The 15,797-nt window shown below is 50.3% G+C and overlaps 1 protein-coding gene across 2 annotated transcripts; it reads left to right on the top strand.

The window, feature by feature from the left end:
• The first annotated feature begins 453 nt into the window (after positions 1-453).
• Positions 454-11,012, top strand: UBIAD1 (UbiA prenyltransferase domain containing 1). Of its 2 annotated transcripts, XR_013993810.1 has the most exons (3): positions 454-1,310; positions 8,587-9,737; positions 10,517-10,994. XR_013993810.1 is itself a non-coding variant. In XM_081056458.1 (2 exons), exons 1-2 carry the CDS (start codon positions 782-784, stop codon positions 9,072-9,074), a joined length of 1,017 nt encoding a protein of 338 aa, XP_080912584.1. In that variant the 5' UTR covers positions 454-781; the 3' UTR covers positions 9,075-11,012. The 2 variants fall into 2 exon arrangements, 1 of the variants encoding a protein (XP_080912584.1); XM_081056458.1 differs by having other exon boundaries at positions 8,587-11,012.
• Positions 11,013-15,797: the final 4,785 nt, after the last annotated feature.

The raw sequence follows: 15,797 nt of genomic DNA, 5'->3' as shown, positions 1-15,797 counted from the left end.
ACAACAGAAAGCGGGAATTTTTGCTGTCGTGATTATTATTGGAGTTAATAATTTCTTAGACATCATTTCCCATTTCAGAGCTTCACGTTTCCCATTTAGAAGGGGGGGGGGATAATTATACCTTCCTCATCTCCCTCAGTGTGCTCCCTGATTTTGTCCATTATGTTCACTGCTGCATACAGGAGTGCTCAATAAATGCTTGTTGCATTTATTGAAATGCATGGAAAAAACTGAATGCGTCCTCTTTCGAGGAATGAAAGCTCTTGGTAAATCGGAAAGCCGCATGCATTCTTGGTGGATCTTGTGATGCGAAACGAGACTGGGAGCAGCTGCCGGGCGCGCGCTCATCCTCTGCGAAAGAAGGGCTGGACTGCGCGTTTCCCCGGCTCCCCAGCCCTGGCTCCGCCCCGCCCGGCCGGCCCAGCCCGCGCGGCCGGCCCCTGTTTCCGGGCCGGCCCCCAGAGGCGGGCGCACAAGATGGCGGTCCCCGTAGTCCCGCGGAAGTGTCTGCTTCTCGGCTGTGGGCTCTAGCGCCGGGCTGGGGTCCCGAGACAGGCTTCGCCCAGGTGACAGGAAGCCCGAGCGGTGCCACCCGGCCTCGTGGGTTGCCAGGCCCGCTCGCTGCTGCCCCGGGGCCCCGCCGCCTCCCCAGCCCTGCCCCGGGGCGGAACCGAAGAAGGTCAGGTCCGGCGGTCCCACCCCGCCCCTGCTGGTCCCACGGCAATCGCTGTTCTGTGCGTGGCCCACTATTAACATTTGAGCTCAGCCACGTGCAGCCTCCATGGCGGCCCCGCAAGTTCCAGGGGAGAAGATTAGCATCCGGACGGGAGAGGCGGCCAAGGCCGGGGACAGGGACCCGCTAGGGAACGACTGTCCGGAGCGGGACAGGCCCCTCGCGCGTTCCTGGAGGCAGAAGTGCGCCTCCTACGTGCTGGCCCTGCGGCCCTGGAGCTTCAGTGCCTCACTCACCCCGGTGGCCCTGGGCAGTGCCCTGGCCTACAGATCCCAGGGCGTCCTGGATCCCAGGCTGTTGGTGGGTTGTGCCGTGGCAGTCCTGGCTGTGCACGGGGCTGGCAACTTGGTCAACACTTACTATGACTTTTCCAAGGGTATTGACCACAAAAAGAGTGATGACAGGACCCTGGTGGACCGAATCTTGGAGCCCCAGGATGTGGTGCGGTTTGGAGTCTTCCTGTACACTTTGGGCTGTGTCTGTGCCGCCTGCCTCTACTACCTGTCCCCTCTGAAACTGGAGCACTTGGCTCTCATCTACTTTGGAGGCCTTTCTGGCTCCTTTCTCTACACAGGAGGTAAGAATTGGCAGGTTTCCTGTGCTGGAGGTCTTAGTTGCATGTGCTAGAAACGGCTGCTTTGTGTAGGAGTTACAGGGTTAGGGATGATGGGTCAAAGATTCTTTTCTCAGTTAGGCCACTTACGTGCAATCTAGGTTGTGTGGGTCATGTGGATTATTTTGAAAATTGTAGTGGGTTGAGAAGATCCTGGCTTGGCTTTTGGCTGTTAGAAATGAAATTTTTTTTATATATATATGTATATTATATAGCTATATCTCTACATATATACCTGGGGCGCCAAAAAAGGGTATACAAGTGGACAATTCGGTCAGCGTTGCGCACACAGTAGTTCTCCGTCGTCAGAAGTGTCTGGATGCTGATGGCAACCACTTTGAGCACCTCTTGTCATTGCAGAAGTCAAACGTGACTTGTATTCATCTTTGTTATCGGTATATATTATTACAATTGTGATACAGTTTTTCTTTCTTGAAACGTGTATACATTTTTTTGGCACCCTCTGTGTATATATACATATATATGGAATTTTTTTGTGTATCTAGTTCCTTTTTGTGGGTCATATATTATCATGCCACCGTTTCGAGTTTTAGTGGAATTAACTTTGATGAGCTCAGAATTGTACAGCTAATTCTTTCAGCTAGTTTGCTAGGTGACTCCTTGCAGCAGGCTGAGCGAGGCAGTGCTGGCCAGGTGACTAAGCCCTATTTATTGAGCGCCTGTTATGTGCCAGCACTGCTCTATGTGAACACAGCAGCCACAGATCCCTGCTTTGTGGTAGTTCTGTATCCTGAGGAGAGACAGAAAGTAAAAACAGTAAATTATAGTTAGGTTGGCCACCTCAGTCCTGGTTTGCTCAGGACTGAAAGGGTTCCCAGGACGTGGGACTTTGGGTGCTGAAACCAGGAAAGTTCCTGGTAAGCCAGTTGGTCCCCTTATTATGTTATATGAAAAGACGATTCGTGCTTTGGGGGGAAATAGTAAGTAAAGCAAGGAAGGACACAGCAAGGAAGAAGGACACCGCTGACTATTTTAAGTCATTTGATCAGGGAAGGGCTCATCAAAAAGTTAACATGTGAGCAAACATTGAAGGAGGTGAGAGGTGGAGAGGGGACTAAGCAGTTGCCTGGAGGAAGAGAGTTCCAAATCTTGGATCGGCAGTTGTGAAAGGCCATGAGGCAGGAGTGTCTGTGAAAAGTTTGAGGAACAGCAGAGTCCAGAGTGTGAATGAGGGGGAGAGGAAGGAGGTAAAGTAAGAGAAGTCCATTTAGGGAGGTCACGGAGGCACAAAGGTGATGGAGGTCTTAATGTTTGAGAAGAATCACTCTGGCTGAGGTCTTGACAATGGATAAAGGAGAGCAGTCCAGGGTAGGAGCAGGGAGATGGAAGAGGAGACTGTTGACTAATCCAGGCAAGAGATGTTTAGTGGCTTGGATCAGGGTGGTTACAGTGGAAAGGGAAGAAGTAGTCAGATTCCAAATACATTTCGAAGGTAGGCAGGGTTTGCTGATAGATGGGATGTGAAGCGGGAGAGAAACAGAAGAATTAAACGTAACTCAGAGGTTTTGGCCTGAGCAACTGGAATAATGGAGCTGATGTCAAGTGAGATAGAGAAGGTTGAAGATAGGTTTTTGGAGAGAAAATTGACTTTGGACATCTTAATGTGTTGTATCTCCAAGGGGAGATGTCAAATGAATAGTTGGATGTAAGAGTCTGAGTTCAGGGGAGAAATCTGAGCTGCAGATACAGATGTTGGGGGCTCATTGGCATATAGATCAGTTGTACAATGGGGTGAGATCGCTGGAGGAGGGAGTGTTGATAGAGAGGTGAGAGGTGAGCCCTGGGGTAGTCCAACATTAAGGGGTAGGGAGAAGAGAAGGAATAGCTAAAGGAAACTGTGAAGGAGCAAACAGAGGAGAAAGAAGAAAACCAAGAGACTGGTGTCCTGGCAGCCAATTGTAAAGAGTTCAATAAAGGAAATCAACAGGGTGCTGTAATAGAATGTATGTGGTGGTGGCGGAGGAAAGACTTTCTGTGAGGGTGACACTTAAACTGAGACTTGAAGAAGGAGCCAGCCATGGGGCAGAATTGGGGTCCGATTCAAGGGCCAAATCTTTCAGGGCTGAAGGAACAGCGAATGCCAATGCACTGGAGTGGGGGAGAGCTCGGCATCTTCTAGAATCTATCGAAAGGCCAATGTGCTCAAGAGGGAGAACGGAGAAACAGTTGGAGAGGTAGGCAGAGGCCAGATCCTGCTGGTCTTCCAGGGCTTCAGTTTCCTCTGCTGATTCCTCCTCACTCCCAACCTGCAGGCTGAGTCCTTGGACCTCTTTCCTCTGTCTCCATTTCCTCCCTTAGTGATTTTAGCCAGCCTCATGACTTTAGATGCTATAATATCTATTGAGCCGGTGACCCTCAAATGTATCCATCTGGCCCAGATTTCTCCACCAAAGTCCAGACTCATATTCAGCTTCTTACTTAGTAACTTCTCTTAGAGGTCTCCAGGCATCTCAAGCTTAATATGTCTGAAACCAAATTTCTGATCTCCCCAAAGAAACCTGCTCTCCCCATAGCTTTCCCCATCTTACTCACCGGCCGCTTCTTCCTAGTTATTCAGGATAAAAATCAGGGGCATCATCCTGACTCTTCTTTCTCACCTCTCACTTCCAGTCCACCAGCAAGTCCTGTGGACTTCACTTTCAAAATGCGTTTGGGATCTGACCACTTCTCACCACCTCTCACCACTGCCACTCTCATCTCCCTCAATTATTGTGGCAGGTTCTTTACTGATCTCTGTACCCACTCTTGTCCCTTTCAGGGTGCTCCCAAATCAGCAGGCAGAGTAATCCTATTTAAACATAAGGCAACCACTTCCATCCTCTGCTCAAGCTTCTCCAATGGCTCCCATCTTGTTCAGAGTAAAGGCCAAGGTCTTTGCAATGATTCCCAGGGTCATTATGTGCCCATCTTTTCCCCTCCCCCAACTCTGACCAGCCCTTCTTTTCTCCTGCTCACAGTGCTCCAGCCACACTGCCCTCCTGGCCCTTTGTAGATTCTGTTTCCTGGATTTGAAACACTCTCCTCCTTTTATCTGTTTGACTCCCTTTCTAACCTCTTCTATTCATTTGCTCAAATGTCAGCTATTTAGTGAGACTTTGCTTTCGACTCTATTTCAAATTACAAAACAAGCTTTTGCAGCAGCTGTAAATACACACACACACCCTGTACTCCCCCACAATACCTTCCCTATCGCTCTTTTCTGCTTTATTTTCACAGCATATACTTACCTGCTAACATACTGTTTGTTCCTTATCTTCCCCCTCAAACCATATGCTCTCTGGGGGGTAGGGATTTTAGTCTCTGTTCTCTGCTGGACCCATGGTGCCCAGAACAGTGCCTGGCACGTAATTAGTACTTAATATTCACTGAAGGAACAAATGGGGACACATTGAAATGTAATGAGCAGAGTAATGACTTAATCTAATTTTATGGGTTTTTTTGAAACATTGACTTTGATTGATATATAATGGCATCCTGTGAAATGCACAGATCTTAAGTGTTATAGTTTGATGAATTTTGACAAATGCATATGGCTGTATAACCCACACTGCTATCATGATACAGAACATTTCCATCATCCCCGAAAGCTTCCTTGTGCTTCCTCCCCTTTCAATCCCCCTCTCTTCCCACCCCTATTCAGAGGCAACCACTGTTCTGATTTCTTCCACCTGGGTTTGTCTTGCCTGGTCTGGACCGTCATGTAAACAATCATTGCGTATGGATTCTTGGGCCTGGCTTCTTTTGCTCAGCGTGGTGGTTTTGCGATTCTTCATCCTGTGACGCGATTCATCATCCAACCGGCAGTTCCCTCATTGCTGAGTAGTATCCATTGGATGGACATACCACGATTAGTTTATCCGTTTTCCTGGTTCATGACATTTGGTTTGTTTCCACGTTTGGGCTCTTCTGCCTGAACATTCATGTTTAAGTCTTTTTTGTGGGTATTTATCTTCCTTTTTCTTGAGTAAATGCCTCAATGGAATTGCTGAGTCATAGGGTGGATGATGTTTAACGTTCTGAGAAGCTGCCAAAGTGGTTTCTGAAAGGGTTGTACTATTCTGATATTCGCACCAGCAACGTCTGAGACTACCAGTTCCACATTCTTGCCAACATTTTGATTAGTCTTCTAGAAGATTCATCGGGCTGCTGTGTGGAGAACTGGCCCAGTATTTCGCTGTGCTGATTCATTTGGAAAATGGTATTGGGATGGCTGGGAGTTCTTAAAAGTAAACTCCCAGGCGGGCCACATCTCTGAATCAGGTGGAGCATGTGTCCAACACTCAGGACACTGAGCTTTCTCTCAAGGGCTCTAGCATTTTCTTGTGTCCGATAACCTCTGGGAGGTTGCCAGACCTTTCTCATCCCGAGAGGGGTATGTGGTTGGTTTTTGTGGGGGGCCTGTTGAAGATGGCGGCTTATCTTTGCACAGATTTCTGTTCAGCATTGCTCACATCATTTTTTGCTGGGTGATCTAAGGATTTTGGATAGTCTAACCAGAGGTCATGCCTTTGGAGCTGTTGTATTTCTTCATAGCTAGAGCCCTTAAGTCTGCTTGGAGAGCTAAGAATGTAAGCAGAAGAAAAGCAGACAGCTGGGGGAGAAACTTGCTAGATCTGTGCTGGGAGTATTCTTGCTCGGCATTCCTTGGGCAGGAGTACAGTAGTCCCCCCCTTATCTGCGGATTCGCTTTCTATAGTTTCAGTCTCCCGCAGCCCACCATGGTCCAAAAATATTAAATAGAAAATTCCAGAAATAAACAGTTCATGAGTTTTAAATTACATGCTGTTCTGAGTAGCATGATGAAATCTCGTGTTATCTATTCTGTCCCACCCGGGATGTAAACCATTCCCTTGTCCAGCATATACACTCCCCGCCTGTTAGTTACTTAGTAGCTATCTCGGTTATCAGAGTGATTGTGGAGGTATCGCAGTGTTGTTTTCAGGTAACCCTTATTTCACGTAATAATGGCCCTAAAGCAGAAGAGTGGTGATGTTGGCAATAGGATATGCCACAGAGAAGCTGTAAAGTGCTGCGTTTAAGTGAAAACGTATGTACAGTATGTACAGGAAAAAACGTACTATATATACGATTCAGTCCTATCTGTGGTTTCAGGCATCCACCTGGGTCTTGGATGAGGATAAGGGGGAACTATTGTAGTCCCCTAAACATGTGAGATATTGCAAGAGACATCCGTGTACTAATTTAGAATTGGAGCCGATGTTCTGCTTGAGAGAACTTGCCCCTGGAGGATATGTCCTCAGATAGCCACCTTATTTATGAAAACACTGCTTGGGGAGTACAGAACAGCTGGCTGCTTGTTGGTGGGTATCAGGGGCCATGCCTGTGATACACTTTCCTGAGGATGCTTCGTTCTAAAGAACCAAAGATGGTGTCTGGCACCCAAGAACCCCAACTAGATGGAGGGCTTACCAACGCCATGGTGGTAATCGTTCTGCAGTAAGTACAGAAGTGTTGATTCGATCACGCTGTACACCTTCAACTGTTATCTGTTAATTATATCTCAGTAAAGCTGGGGGGCGGGGAGAAACAAAATTCAAGGACCTGCAATGACTAGTGTGACGGTAAACTTGAGCGGAACCTTGTGCTTTGGCCGCCATGGCTTTAGATCCCCTACAGACTATTGTCCCTTGTCAATTCTGGCTGGTTACAATGCAGTTGATTACCAATAGTTTTCCTGATTTCCTGATCCTGAAGCCATGCCTGGTCTGGAGGGTTCCCAAGCTTCTGTGCAGTATACCTGTGGATGACTTCTCACCCGTTCCGCGCTGCTTTACTCTGAGGGGGCACTTTTCCTCACCTCCGTCCCAAATTCTGGGTGCTTGTTACTGTAGCTCTGTGTTCAGTTCAGCCTTTGTGCCAAGGGTTGGGGAGCGAGCTGTGAACAGCCAGACACAACGCCCTGCCCTCATGGAACTTAGGCTTTGTTGGGAAAGACAGTGATAAAGTAATGAGAAGTATGATGAAGTTTATGGGAGTGGAAGCAGGGTGCCATGGGAACATATAGCAAGAGGACTGAATGTGGTATAGGGGTGAAGGAAGACTGCCTTGAGGAATGGTGTTTACAGTCTTGAAGGGTGAGTACCGTAGGAGTTAGCCAGGCAAAGGAGGGAGGGTGGGTGTGAAGGCCATGAGGGGAGAGGGGAGAGGGGAGGAGCACTCAAGGTGAGGCTGCAGAGAGGCAGGGCAGGGCCAGAGGGCAGCCAGGTGAAAGAGCGGGCTTTTACCTGACAGCTTGTGGATCAGGGTTTTCAGGTGTGTGTTCGAGGAGGGGCTCGGTCAGATTAGTATTTGAAAGGATCACTTTGGCTGCTGTGTGGCAATTAGGTTAGCAATGGGCGGGGGACATCGTCATGTGAGTACGAATGGCAGCCTGGAAGCCCAGGGACCAATTAGGAGATCCTTGCAGTATTCCAGGCCTAAAATAACCAGGACTTGTGTTTGGGGAGGGAGTGAGGTGGGATGCAGTGTGCCGCGGGGCATGGAGAGAACCAGGCGGGTTTGAAAAAAGTGGATTGGGCAGGATTTGAAGTAGATGAGCAGCACAGGAGGAGCAGTTGGGGAAGACTTAGAGTTTTATCGTAATGGGAACCAGAGAGGGGAAGCTGCCTTGTAACTTCATTGTTTTAGCTGTTTTACTCATCCTGAGGGTGAAAGTGTCTTTATATGGAGTTTGAGAACCCTGAAATTTCACTGAGATTCACTGGGGGGGTCTTCAAAACCAGAAGATGCCTGCAGAGGTTGCAGAGGAAGGAGGCAGAAAACTGAAAGACCGAGCTGGATATTTGTGAGGGCTGAGCTGATGGTGTTACCGACAGAAGCTGGTGAAGGGTGAAAGAAACAGAAGAAGTGGATCGTAAGACCGTCTAGGTCCTTCATGGGCTCGCCCACTAACTGTGCGTGTAGGGGGAACCCAGTGCTCTTGTTGCAGGACTTGAGTGGGGGACAGTAGGAAGGAAACGTTGGGTATGACTCTGACACCTCCCTGGGTGCTGAAAGATTAGTGTTCTCTGTACCTCCGTGCCATAGCAGAAGAAATCAGGTTTTGCGCTGGAGGGGAAGAGACCTCAGTGAGCACCCGCTCCCCCCGTAAGAGCTCACATTTCCGGCCAGAAATGGCTTGCCTTTGACTGGGGAACAGCCCCTCAGTTGCCAGCCCTCGCCCTCACTCACACCACCTCTCTGGGTTTTCCGGCTGTAGGCATTGGATTCAAGTACGTGGCTCTGGGAGACCTCATCATCCTCATCACCTTCGGCCCACTGGCCGTGATGTTCGCCTACGCCGTCCAGGTGGGGTCCCTGGCGGTCTTCCCACTGGTCTACGCCATCCCCCTCGCCCTGAGCACGGAGGCCATCCTGCATTCCAACAACACCAGGGACATGGAGTCCGACGGGGAGGCGGGCATCGTCACACTCGCCATCCTCATCGGCCCCACCTTCTCCTACGTGCTCTACACCACGCTGCTCTTCCTGCCCTACCTGATTTTCAGCATCCTGGCCACACACTGCAGCATCAGCCTGGCCCTGCCCCTGCTCACCATCCCCATGGCCTTTTCTCTGGAGAGACAGTTCCGAAGCCAGACTTTCCACAAACTGCCCCAGAGGACCGCCAAACTGAACCTCCTGCTGGGGCTCTTTTACGTCTTTGGCATCGTTCTGGCACCAGCGGGCAGTCTGCCCAAACTCTAAGGGGACAGGGAGCTCCCTCAGCCACCGCGCCCGTACCTGAGACTGTCGAGGGCAGCGTGGCTGAGGAGAGAAGATGATTTGGTCCCGAGGGACCTAGGGATGCCTTGTGAACGACCACCTTCCTTTTTTTTCCTTTTTTCATTTTTACATTCTTAAAGATAATGTTTTGTTTTCGTTTTATTCTGTTTTATGGGGCATCTTGAAACCACTCTGGTATCAGAAGAAGGTGAATTGGCTGCATGGCCCGCGTTTTATTTATAATTTCCACTAGAGGGTGTTGTTAGGTCACGTTAAAGTGGACTGAAAGGCCCTCAGACTTGGTGAAGGAGCCGCCTGGTGCAGTCCTGCAATGGCCATCATCGTGGGTGAGGTGGCCTCCTGTCATCTTGTCTCGCAGGGGACGCTAATGGTTGGCGTCACACCGGGAGCACCTGTCTCTCACTCTGAGCCTTTGGGTGCTGAAACCCACTGCCCGGGACAGAAAGTCCCTCGTCAACAGGCCAGCGTGCCTCCCAGCGATTAGCCTCGGTTGTGATTCAGAGGCTTTGGCCTTCATCTCTCCTGTCACCGACTGCCACAGTCGAGGAAGGATCAGCTCACCCCGCAGCGAGACAACCAAGCCAGGGACTGGGAAGGAAAAATAAAACCCCACCCTGGAGGCAGGTGAGAAAATCACTCTGCTTTGCAATAGAAATTGGTAGGGCAGCTGTTTCCCCTTTGTAGAATCCACTAGAATGCCAGGAAGGTCTCCCAGCCCTTCCGGTAACTATTAGGAGCCCTGACATTGCAGAGGCTCTGCTGTCCTTTGGGCGTCCCCGCCCCCATCACCTTTCCTAATGTTCTCCGACGCCTACCCTTTATTTCTGTCGGGTTCCCATTTGGGTGTCCCCCCCACCCCCATCGCAGAGCCTGACTATTTGGGCAACAGCTCAGCTATGTAGTCAGGGACAGTTGTCACTTTCCACAGAGCCACAAGATGAACAGACCAGGGACATCAGCTTTTCCGTGAAGGAAGAAGCTTCTAGACAAACCGGCCTGACCCTGTTCAGCCAAGTGACAAGCTCTGCCAGGGAAGGAACTATGTCTTCCTCCTTGAAGACGGATGTGCAGTATTGACCCGGCTTCTCCCAAAGGCTTTTCAGTTGCCTTGTGCAAAGATAGTTGGCACCCAGAACGGGGGGGGGGGGGGGGGGGGAGGGGCGGGTGTCCAATGCTGATCGAAGCTGCTTTTCATTTCATTGCCTGTGAAGTCTAATTTCTGGGCTAGAATTTCTCAGTGCCATTTGGTCCAAGGCTGAAATAGATTGAGGCCACCATTGTTATATTGTCCTGTTGTGACGATAGCCATTCCGATAGGTATTTTAGGGGCTCAGCCTGCAGAACATGACTAGTTCTTAAGGCTTAAAATCAGGCTCATTCTATGATTTGGCTCCTTGCGTTAGAATTGATCAGCTTCCTCGGAAAAATCGTACTTGGAAATTGCAGAAGTTCCTCGGAAGTCACAGGTGGTTTGTCTGCAGGGATCCAGGTTGTCACACAGTGGTCAGAGCCCGGGAACAAGGGCGACGGCTCTTGTCTCCTTCCCAGCACCAGTTTTGTTTGCTGCCAGGCTCGTGGCATTGTGGTGCTCGCAGGGCTCCTGCCTTCCAACACGAGCCCCTCGGACCCCTCCTCAGAGCAGGCTCACCCCGGAGGCTGTAGGGCCGAGAGCTTCCTGCGTCCCCAGACCGACCCACCTTTGGAAGCACTCCTGTCGGGGGTGTCAGCCTCTGCACTGTGTTCTGCTGCAGATTTTAATGCAGATTTTTATATATAAATATTTCTAAAAGGCCAAATGTGGTGCCAGGTTTTATATGCAGGTCACCGTCATTTGTATTATATCCCCCGATTCAATAAAGCTTTTCTTTAGACTTGTTCATTAAAACACGTTTATCCGTTTCTAGTGTTTCTCTTTGCCTTCTTCCTGTTTCTTGTCTGACTGTCTGATTATGAACTCTGATTCATACATCTCAGGAGACCAGCCCAGGGACGTGGGGACATTCAGTGGGGGTGGGGTCCATGATCTTTGGTGATGCATTTGGGTAGGATTTGACGAGATACGATGAGCCCTTAGAAAAGACAGTAGGGACCACTCACAACCAGTGTGGATTTGCCACGAAGCAGGCTAGATTACCCTTGTTTCTTTCCTATTTTCAATTTCCTTTTCCTTGGAAGGGTCACTGTACTGAGAGATTGAGAACATGGAGTAGATGGTGTGCGTTTGGGTCTCGCTAGGTATTTGACACCATAACCTTATGCACACAGCACAGGAACGTGGAATAGATGACAGTCTAATTAGATGCATTTCTGGGAGACTGAACAAGCTGAAGGAGAGAGCTGACCGCTGAGCGTGTCGATGTCACTGGCATCAGGGAAGGAGCCTTTAGTAGCCCGTGTGCCTGCCCTCTGCCTTGTGCCTGGCCGGGTTCCACACCCCAAATCTCAGGTTTTGTAAATCTTGGAGGGAGAGCTTATAAAATGACAATGAATCAAAAGGCTGCTTTGATGTGTCAAAGGAAAAATTTAGCATGAATTAATGTAAGGCAATAAAAAGCAATTGTATAACGTCCAAAGGGGAAGTTCCCTGGGGTGACGGCAGTAGATGCGGTAGGTATGAATTTTATCGATGACCGGAAGTTGAACCTCAGTCACCTCTTGGGCTGGCTCCCATCCCTGTAGGATCCCCCAGGACTCCTGGGCCTCTGTGGGGCCAGAAGCCAGGGGTATTGGCTTGACCCTTGCTCCAGGTACTCGGGATCTGTAAGGCCCTTTCTCTGCTACTTCATGCTGGGGTTTGGCCCTATAATCTACCCTTGTTTCTTGCACACTGTTCTAGAAGCGTTCAGAATGCCTCTGACAGCAGCCCTCTGCTGCCGAGGCCTGTGGGCCTGCAGGACACTTGTCCCTGCCAACCCATCCCGATGTCAGCCCAGTCTCAGGGAAGCGCCCATGCTCTCCGTGTTCTACCTTGTCCACCTCCCGTACTCAGCTTTTTCCTCCTTCCCCACCCCTTGCAGGACCCTTGCTCAAAATCCCACCCAGGGCGGGCCTTGAGAAGCCCAACGCTGGCCTCTGGAGTGGGCTGAGGAAAGAAGATGCAGATCATCGTTTATTATCATACTAATGCTTCTGTCCACTCCCGCATTAAAGCAAACAAACAAAAATCGGATCCTGTGACCTGGCCAGAAGCTCTGTGAGTCAGTAATGAGCTCTGACTTCACGAAGGCTAATATTATCCAAGGTGGAATTCGTAGGAGATTCGTGTCCGAACAAGGGAGACGCAGGTTCTGCCCTCTTCGTGTTGTCAGACTGCACGTGGGGGGCTGGGTCCATTTCTGGGCACCTTTCCGTCTTTCTCAGTTTCTTTTTTTTTTTTTTTTGACATAGCAAAGGTGGTAATAGATTAAGGGTTTAGCGTAGGTAGAATGCACTTGGATTTCAGTAAGGCATTTGACAATGTGATACGCAATGTGGAATGGATGAAATCCAGTTAGAAGAACGTTATTTCTCTATGCACATGCGTGTGTGTTTTCACACTGGTAACAGCTGCCGTAGAGGTTTTACGGCTCTCAGTATGGAAACCACGTTTTGAAGAAGTTATTAACTGACTGGATCTTGTCCAGAAAGCTCCAGGCAGACTGGTAAGAGCACTTAAAGCCATGTCAGCGTGGAAAGGAGACTCATGAGAGGGCCTTCTTGGGGAAAAGAGAATGGGCTTTTTTTTTTTTTTTTTTTTGGTATGTGTGACTTCAAAGGTAAAACTAGACCAATGAGTGGAAGTCATGTAGCCCCAAGTTTAAGCTCTTAGGTCGGGAAGAACTTTCTAGCCATTAGAGGAATCCGCAAGTGAGATGTTTGAAACGTCCCAGCGGGCGGTGAGTGCTTTGTGACTAGAGGCATTCAAGCGAAAGGCTGATTCCTCATCGAGGACACTGAAGCGAAGAGTTGGATGTCGAGAGGGGGTCTATGAGAAGACCTTCGGGTTCTTCCGATCTTGTGATATGGTTGTTCTTTTATTAAGGGATTGTCTCATACCTGCCCCTGGGTTGGGAGGACAGAGTGCAAGACATGGGTTAGGTTGTTGTCTCTCTGCCCATTTCAACAGGCACAGCTGTGATTGATATTCCTTTCCCTTTTAAGATCACACACACACACACACACACACACACACACACACACACACACTGTTGATTTCTTCCTCAAAAGCCTTTGAAGTGAGGTTGATGACAGCTCCTTTCCTCTGAACCCCGCCGACCACTCTGCTGCTAATGGACTGTCAGCCTCTTTCATTCTGGGCTCCAGACTGCAGGCTGGTGGAAATGCAGTGCCTCTGGCAGGAACCAGGCACTTGAGTCTCAGCCAGTTGACATTTGTGATTTGTCCGTCTTCAAATTGGGACAGCTCTCCCACCGTGAGGGGGTGGTATAAAGCAAGTGAGGTCCCCTGCCTGAAGCCGTGACAAGGGCCGAGTCTGCGCTCTTCTGCTGGGCCTGCACACAGGCCCTGGGGGCGGGGAAAGGCTATAATTGTGAGGCACAGACCCCTTCGGTGCCCCTGACCCTCCTCGGGAATGCATGAGCTCAGGGAGGGTCTCGAGGTCAGGACAGTGAGGGTCTTGATCCCATGCTCTCAACCAGGTTTCAGGGATAAAGGCAGGTTGCTCTGGGGCGCCCTGTGATGCAAATACGTCCAGAGGGGCAGCCCTCTGTGTGGTGTGACTCTCGGGCCACCCCAACTCCACACTCCTGCATCCCTGCCACATCCTCATCCGTTTTTCCCCCAGGCTGCCTTAGAAGTGCCCACTTTGGGGTCACAGTGGGTTTCAGAAGGAAGGTCACAGCATGCTGTGTGTGTCACACATGTCGCTTGTCAGCCTCCCCCGGGAGATGGTAGGACTCGAGCGCAAGGACCGTATCTGTTGTGCTTACCATCCTAGATGAGCACTAGCGCAGTGCTTGGGGTGCTCAGTCACGGTTGTTGAAGGCCCGAGTTACCTGGGAGTGGCTGGGCCTTCTAGGGCTGACGGACAGGTGTGAGAGTTGGGACCATTGCGTCATGTCTACTGCCCCTGAGCAGTCAGGACAGGTCAGTTACACTTGGGCTTGGGAGTGGAAGGGAAATGGGACAGTAACTCTTAAGATGTGTTACAATCCAGCTCATCTTCCTGGCACATGGTGGCCTCTAAAGAAATAAGTATTTGTGGAACAACAGTAATAAAGTGCCAGGAAGTGGTCAGAAAGTTTAAATACATTCTTTTAGTCCTCATAACAAGTGCATGAATGGGGGTCTGAGCGTCTCTTTCATAAGAGAGGAAATTGAGGTTCACGGAGCTAATTAAATTTGCCCACGGTCAGCCAGCTCGTAAGTGATGGAACCATGATTCAAAGCTTCGACTGTTTCCGTACAAGTTCTGCTCCTCGTGTCTGTCTGTGTACGCCCTGCATACAAAGGGGGTCAGGGGTCCTGCAGTGCCTTGTCCATGGGGGACTCAGTCAGTTGGTCTGCCCTGGAGAGGGGCAGGTGGCGAGGAAGGAGAAACAAGGCTGATGGTGGTGGGTGCCTGAGAAAGGGACTTCAGAAGCATCAAAGAGTGACATAAGCCTTCACACTTTCCCGGGGCCCACCAGTGCTCTCAGGCAGGGGCTCCTGGAGGGACTGGGATGGCTGCAGGCCCACAGAGGGGGCACAGGGCCTGGGGAGGTGGTGCCCATCGGGGTGGGAGAGCCACCTTGCTGTGGTGTGCCCACGTGGGAAAAAGAGCCTGACACCTGGCAAGAGGAGGTGCCATGGGCCCCCTGGGTTCTGCCCTCAGCTTTGGCACTGCTCTGCTGCCCACTCGTCTTCCAGGGGAGGTTCCCTCAGGTCCTGTGCCCTGTGCCCTCCAACTCCCGGCTGTGAGGGGATAATAATTCAGCCTACTTGTCTAGCCTGTTCTGGATGGATGGATGGATGGGCTAAAATTTCAGGTCAAAACCTGCCCAACCCTAAATAATGGAGGGTGACCACTGCTCAGCCACGATGACACAGGAAGGTCCGTCCTCAGGTTAAATGTCTACTCCTGTTCCCCCATCTACCTACCTTCGTTTTCTTTGTTTCTTGTAGTCCTCACGGGGTCAGGGTGCCCACATCAGCAATGTGGGTGACTGCTCCCTGGGAATGTGCTGGCCACCTGGGGGAGTCTGAAAAAGCCCCTCCCCACGTTCAAGGTAAGCAGCACCAAGAGCTACTAGGGACACAGAGACTCCCTCTTTGGGTTCAGTGAGAGGAGGCTGACACATGTCAACTATAGAATAAACACTGACAAACAGAGAGTTGAGGGCAGAGATGGGAGTGCCGGGTAGAACTAATCAGGAAGGCTTCCAGGAAGAGGTGACGAACAGTGACCAAGGCTTCTAGGAAGAGGTGGCCATGAGGGTGCTTGTTTTCTTGGAAGCTGAGGTGCTGGTGGACAGCTGCCTCCAATTCCTCCACCTGGAGAAAGTATCCTGATTTCTGCCTGCAAGTGTGGAAATTTTCCTTAATCAACCTCTCTGGTGGCACAGCCAGATAACTGCAGCATTGTGGTCGGTGTGCTAAGGGCCATCGCACCACTGTCAAGGTCAAAACCTGAAGAATGAAAATCCCTGCCACTTCCTTGCTGAGAAACAAACAGAAGGAATGGTGGGGCATTTAATCAGCCAAGGC

Source organism: Rhinolophus hipposideros, assembly GCF_964194185.1.
Source record: "Rhinolophus hipposideros genome assembly, chromosome: 8".
Lineage (NCBI taxonomy): Eukaryota > Metazoa > Chordata > Mammalia > Chiroptera > Rhinolophidae > Rhinolophus > Rhinolophus hipposideros.
The sequence above is the reverse complement of the archived record's forward strand: the minus strand, read 5'-3'. Positions and strand labels throughout refer to the sequence as shown.

Excerpts from the sequence above, each read along its gene's own strand:
- UBIAD1 (XM_081056458.1), top strand. The coding sequence starts at position 782 with ATGGCGGCCCCGCAAGTTCCAGGGGAGAAGATTAGCATCCGGACGGGA. Across the intron at positions 1,311-8,586 it reads CTCCTTTCTCTACACAGGAG|GCATTGGATTCAAGTACGTG; the intron begins GTAAGAATTGGC and ends TTCCGGCTGTAG.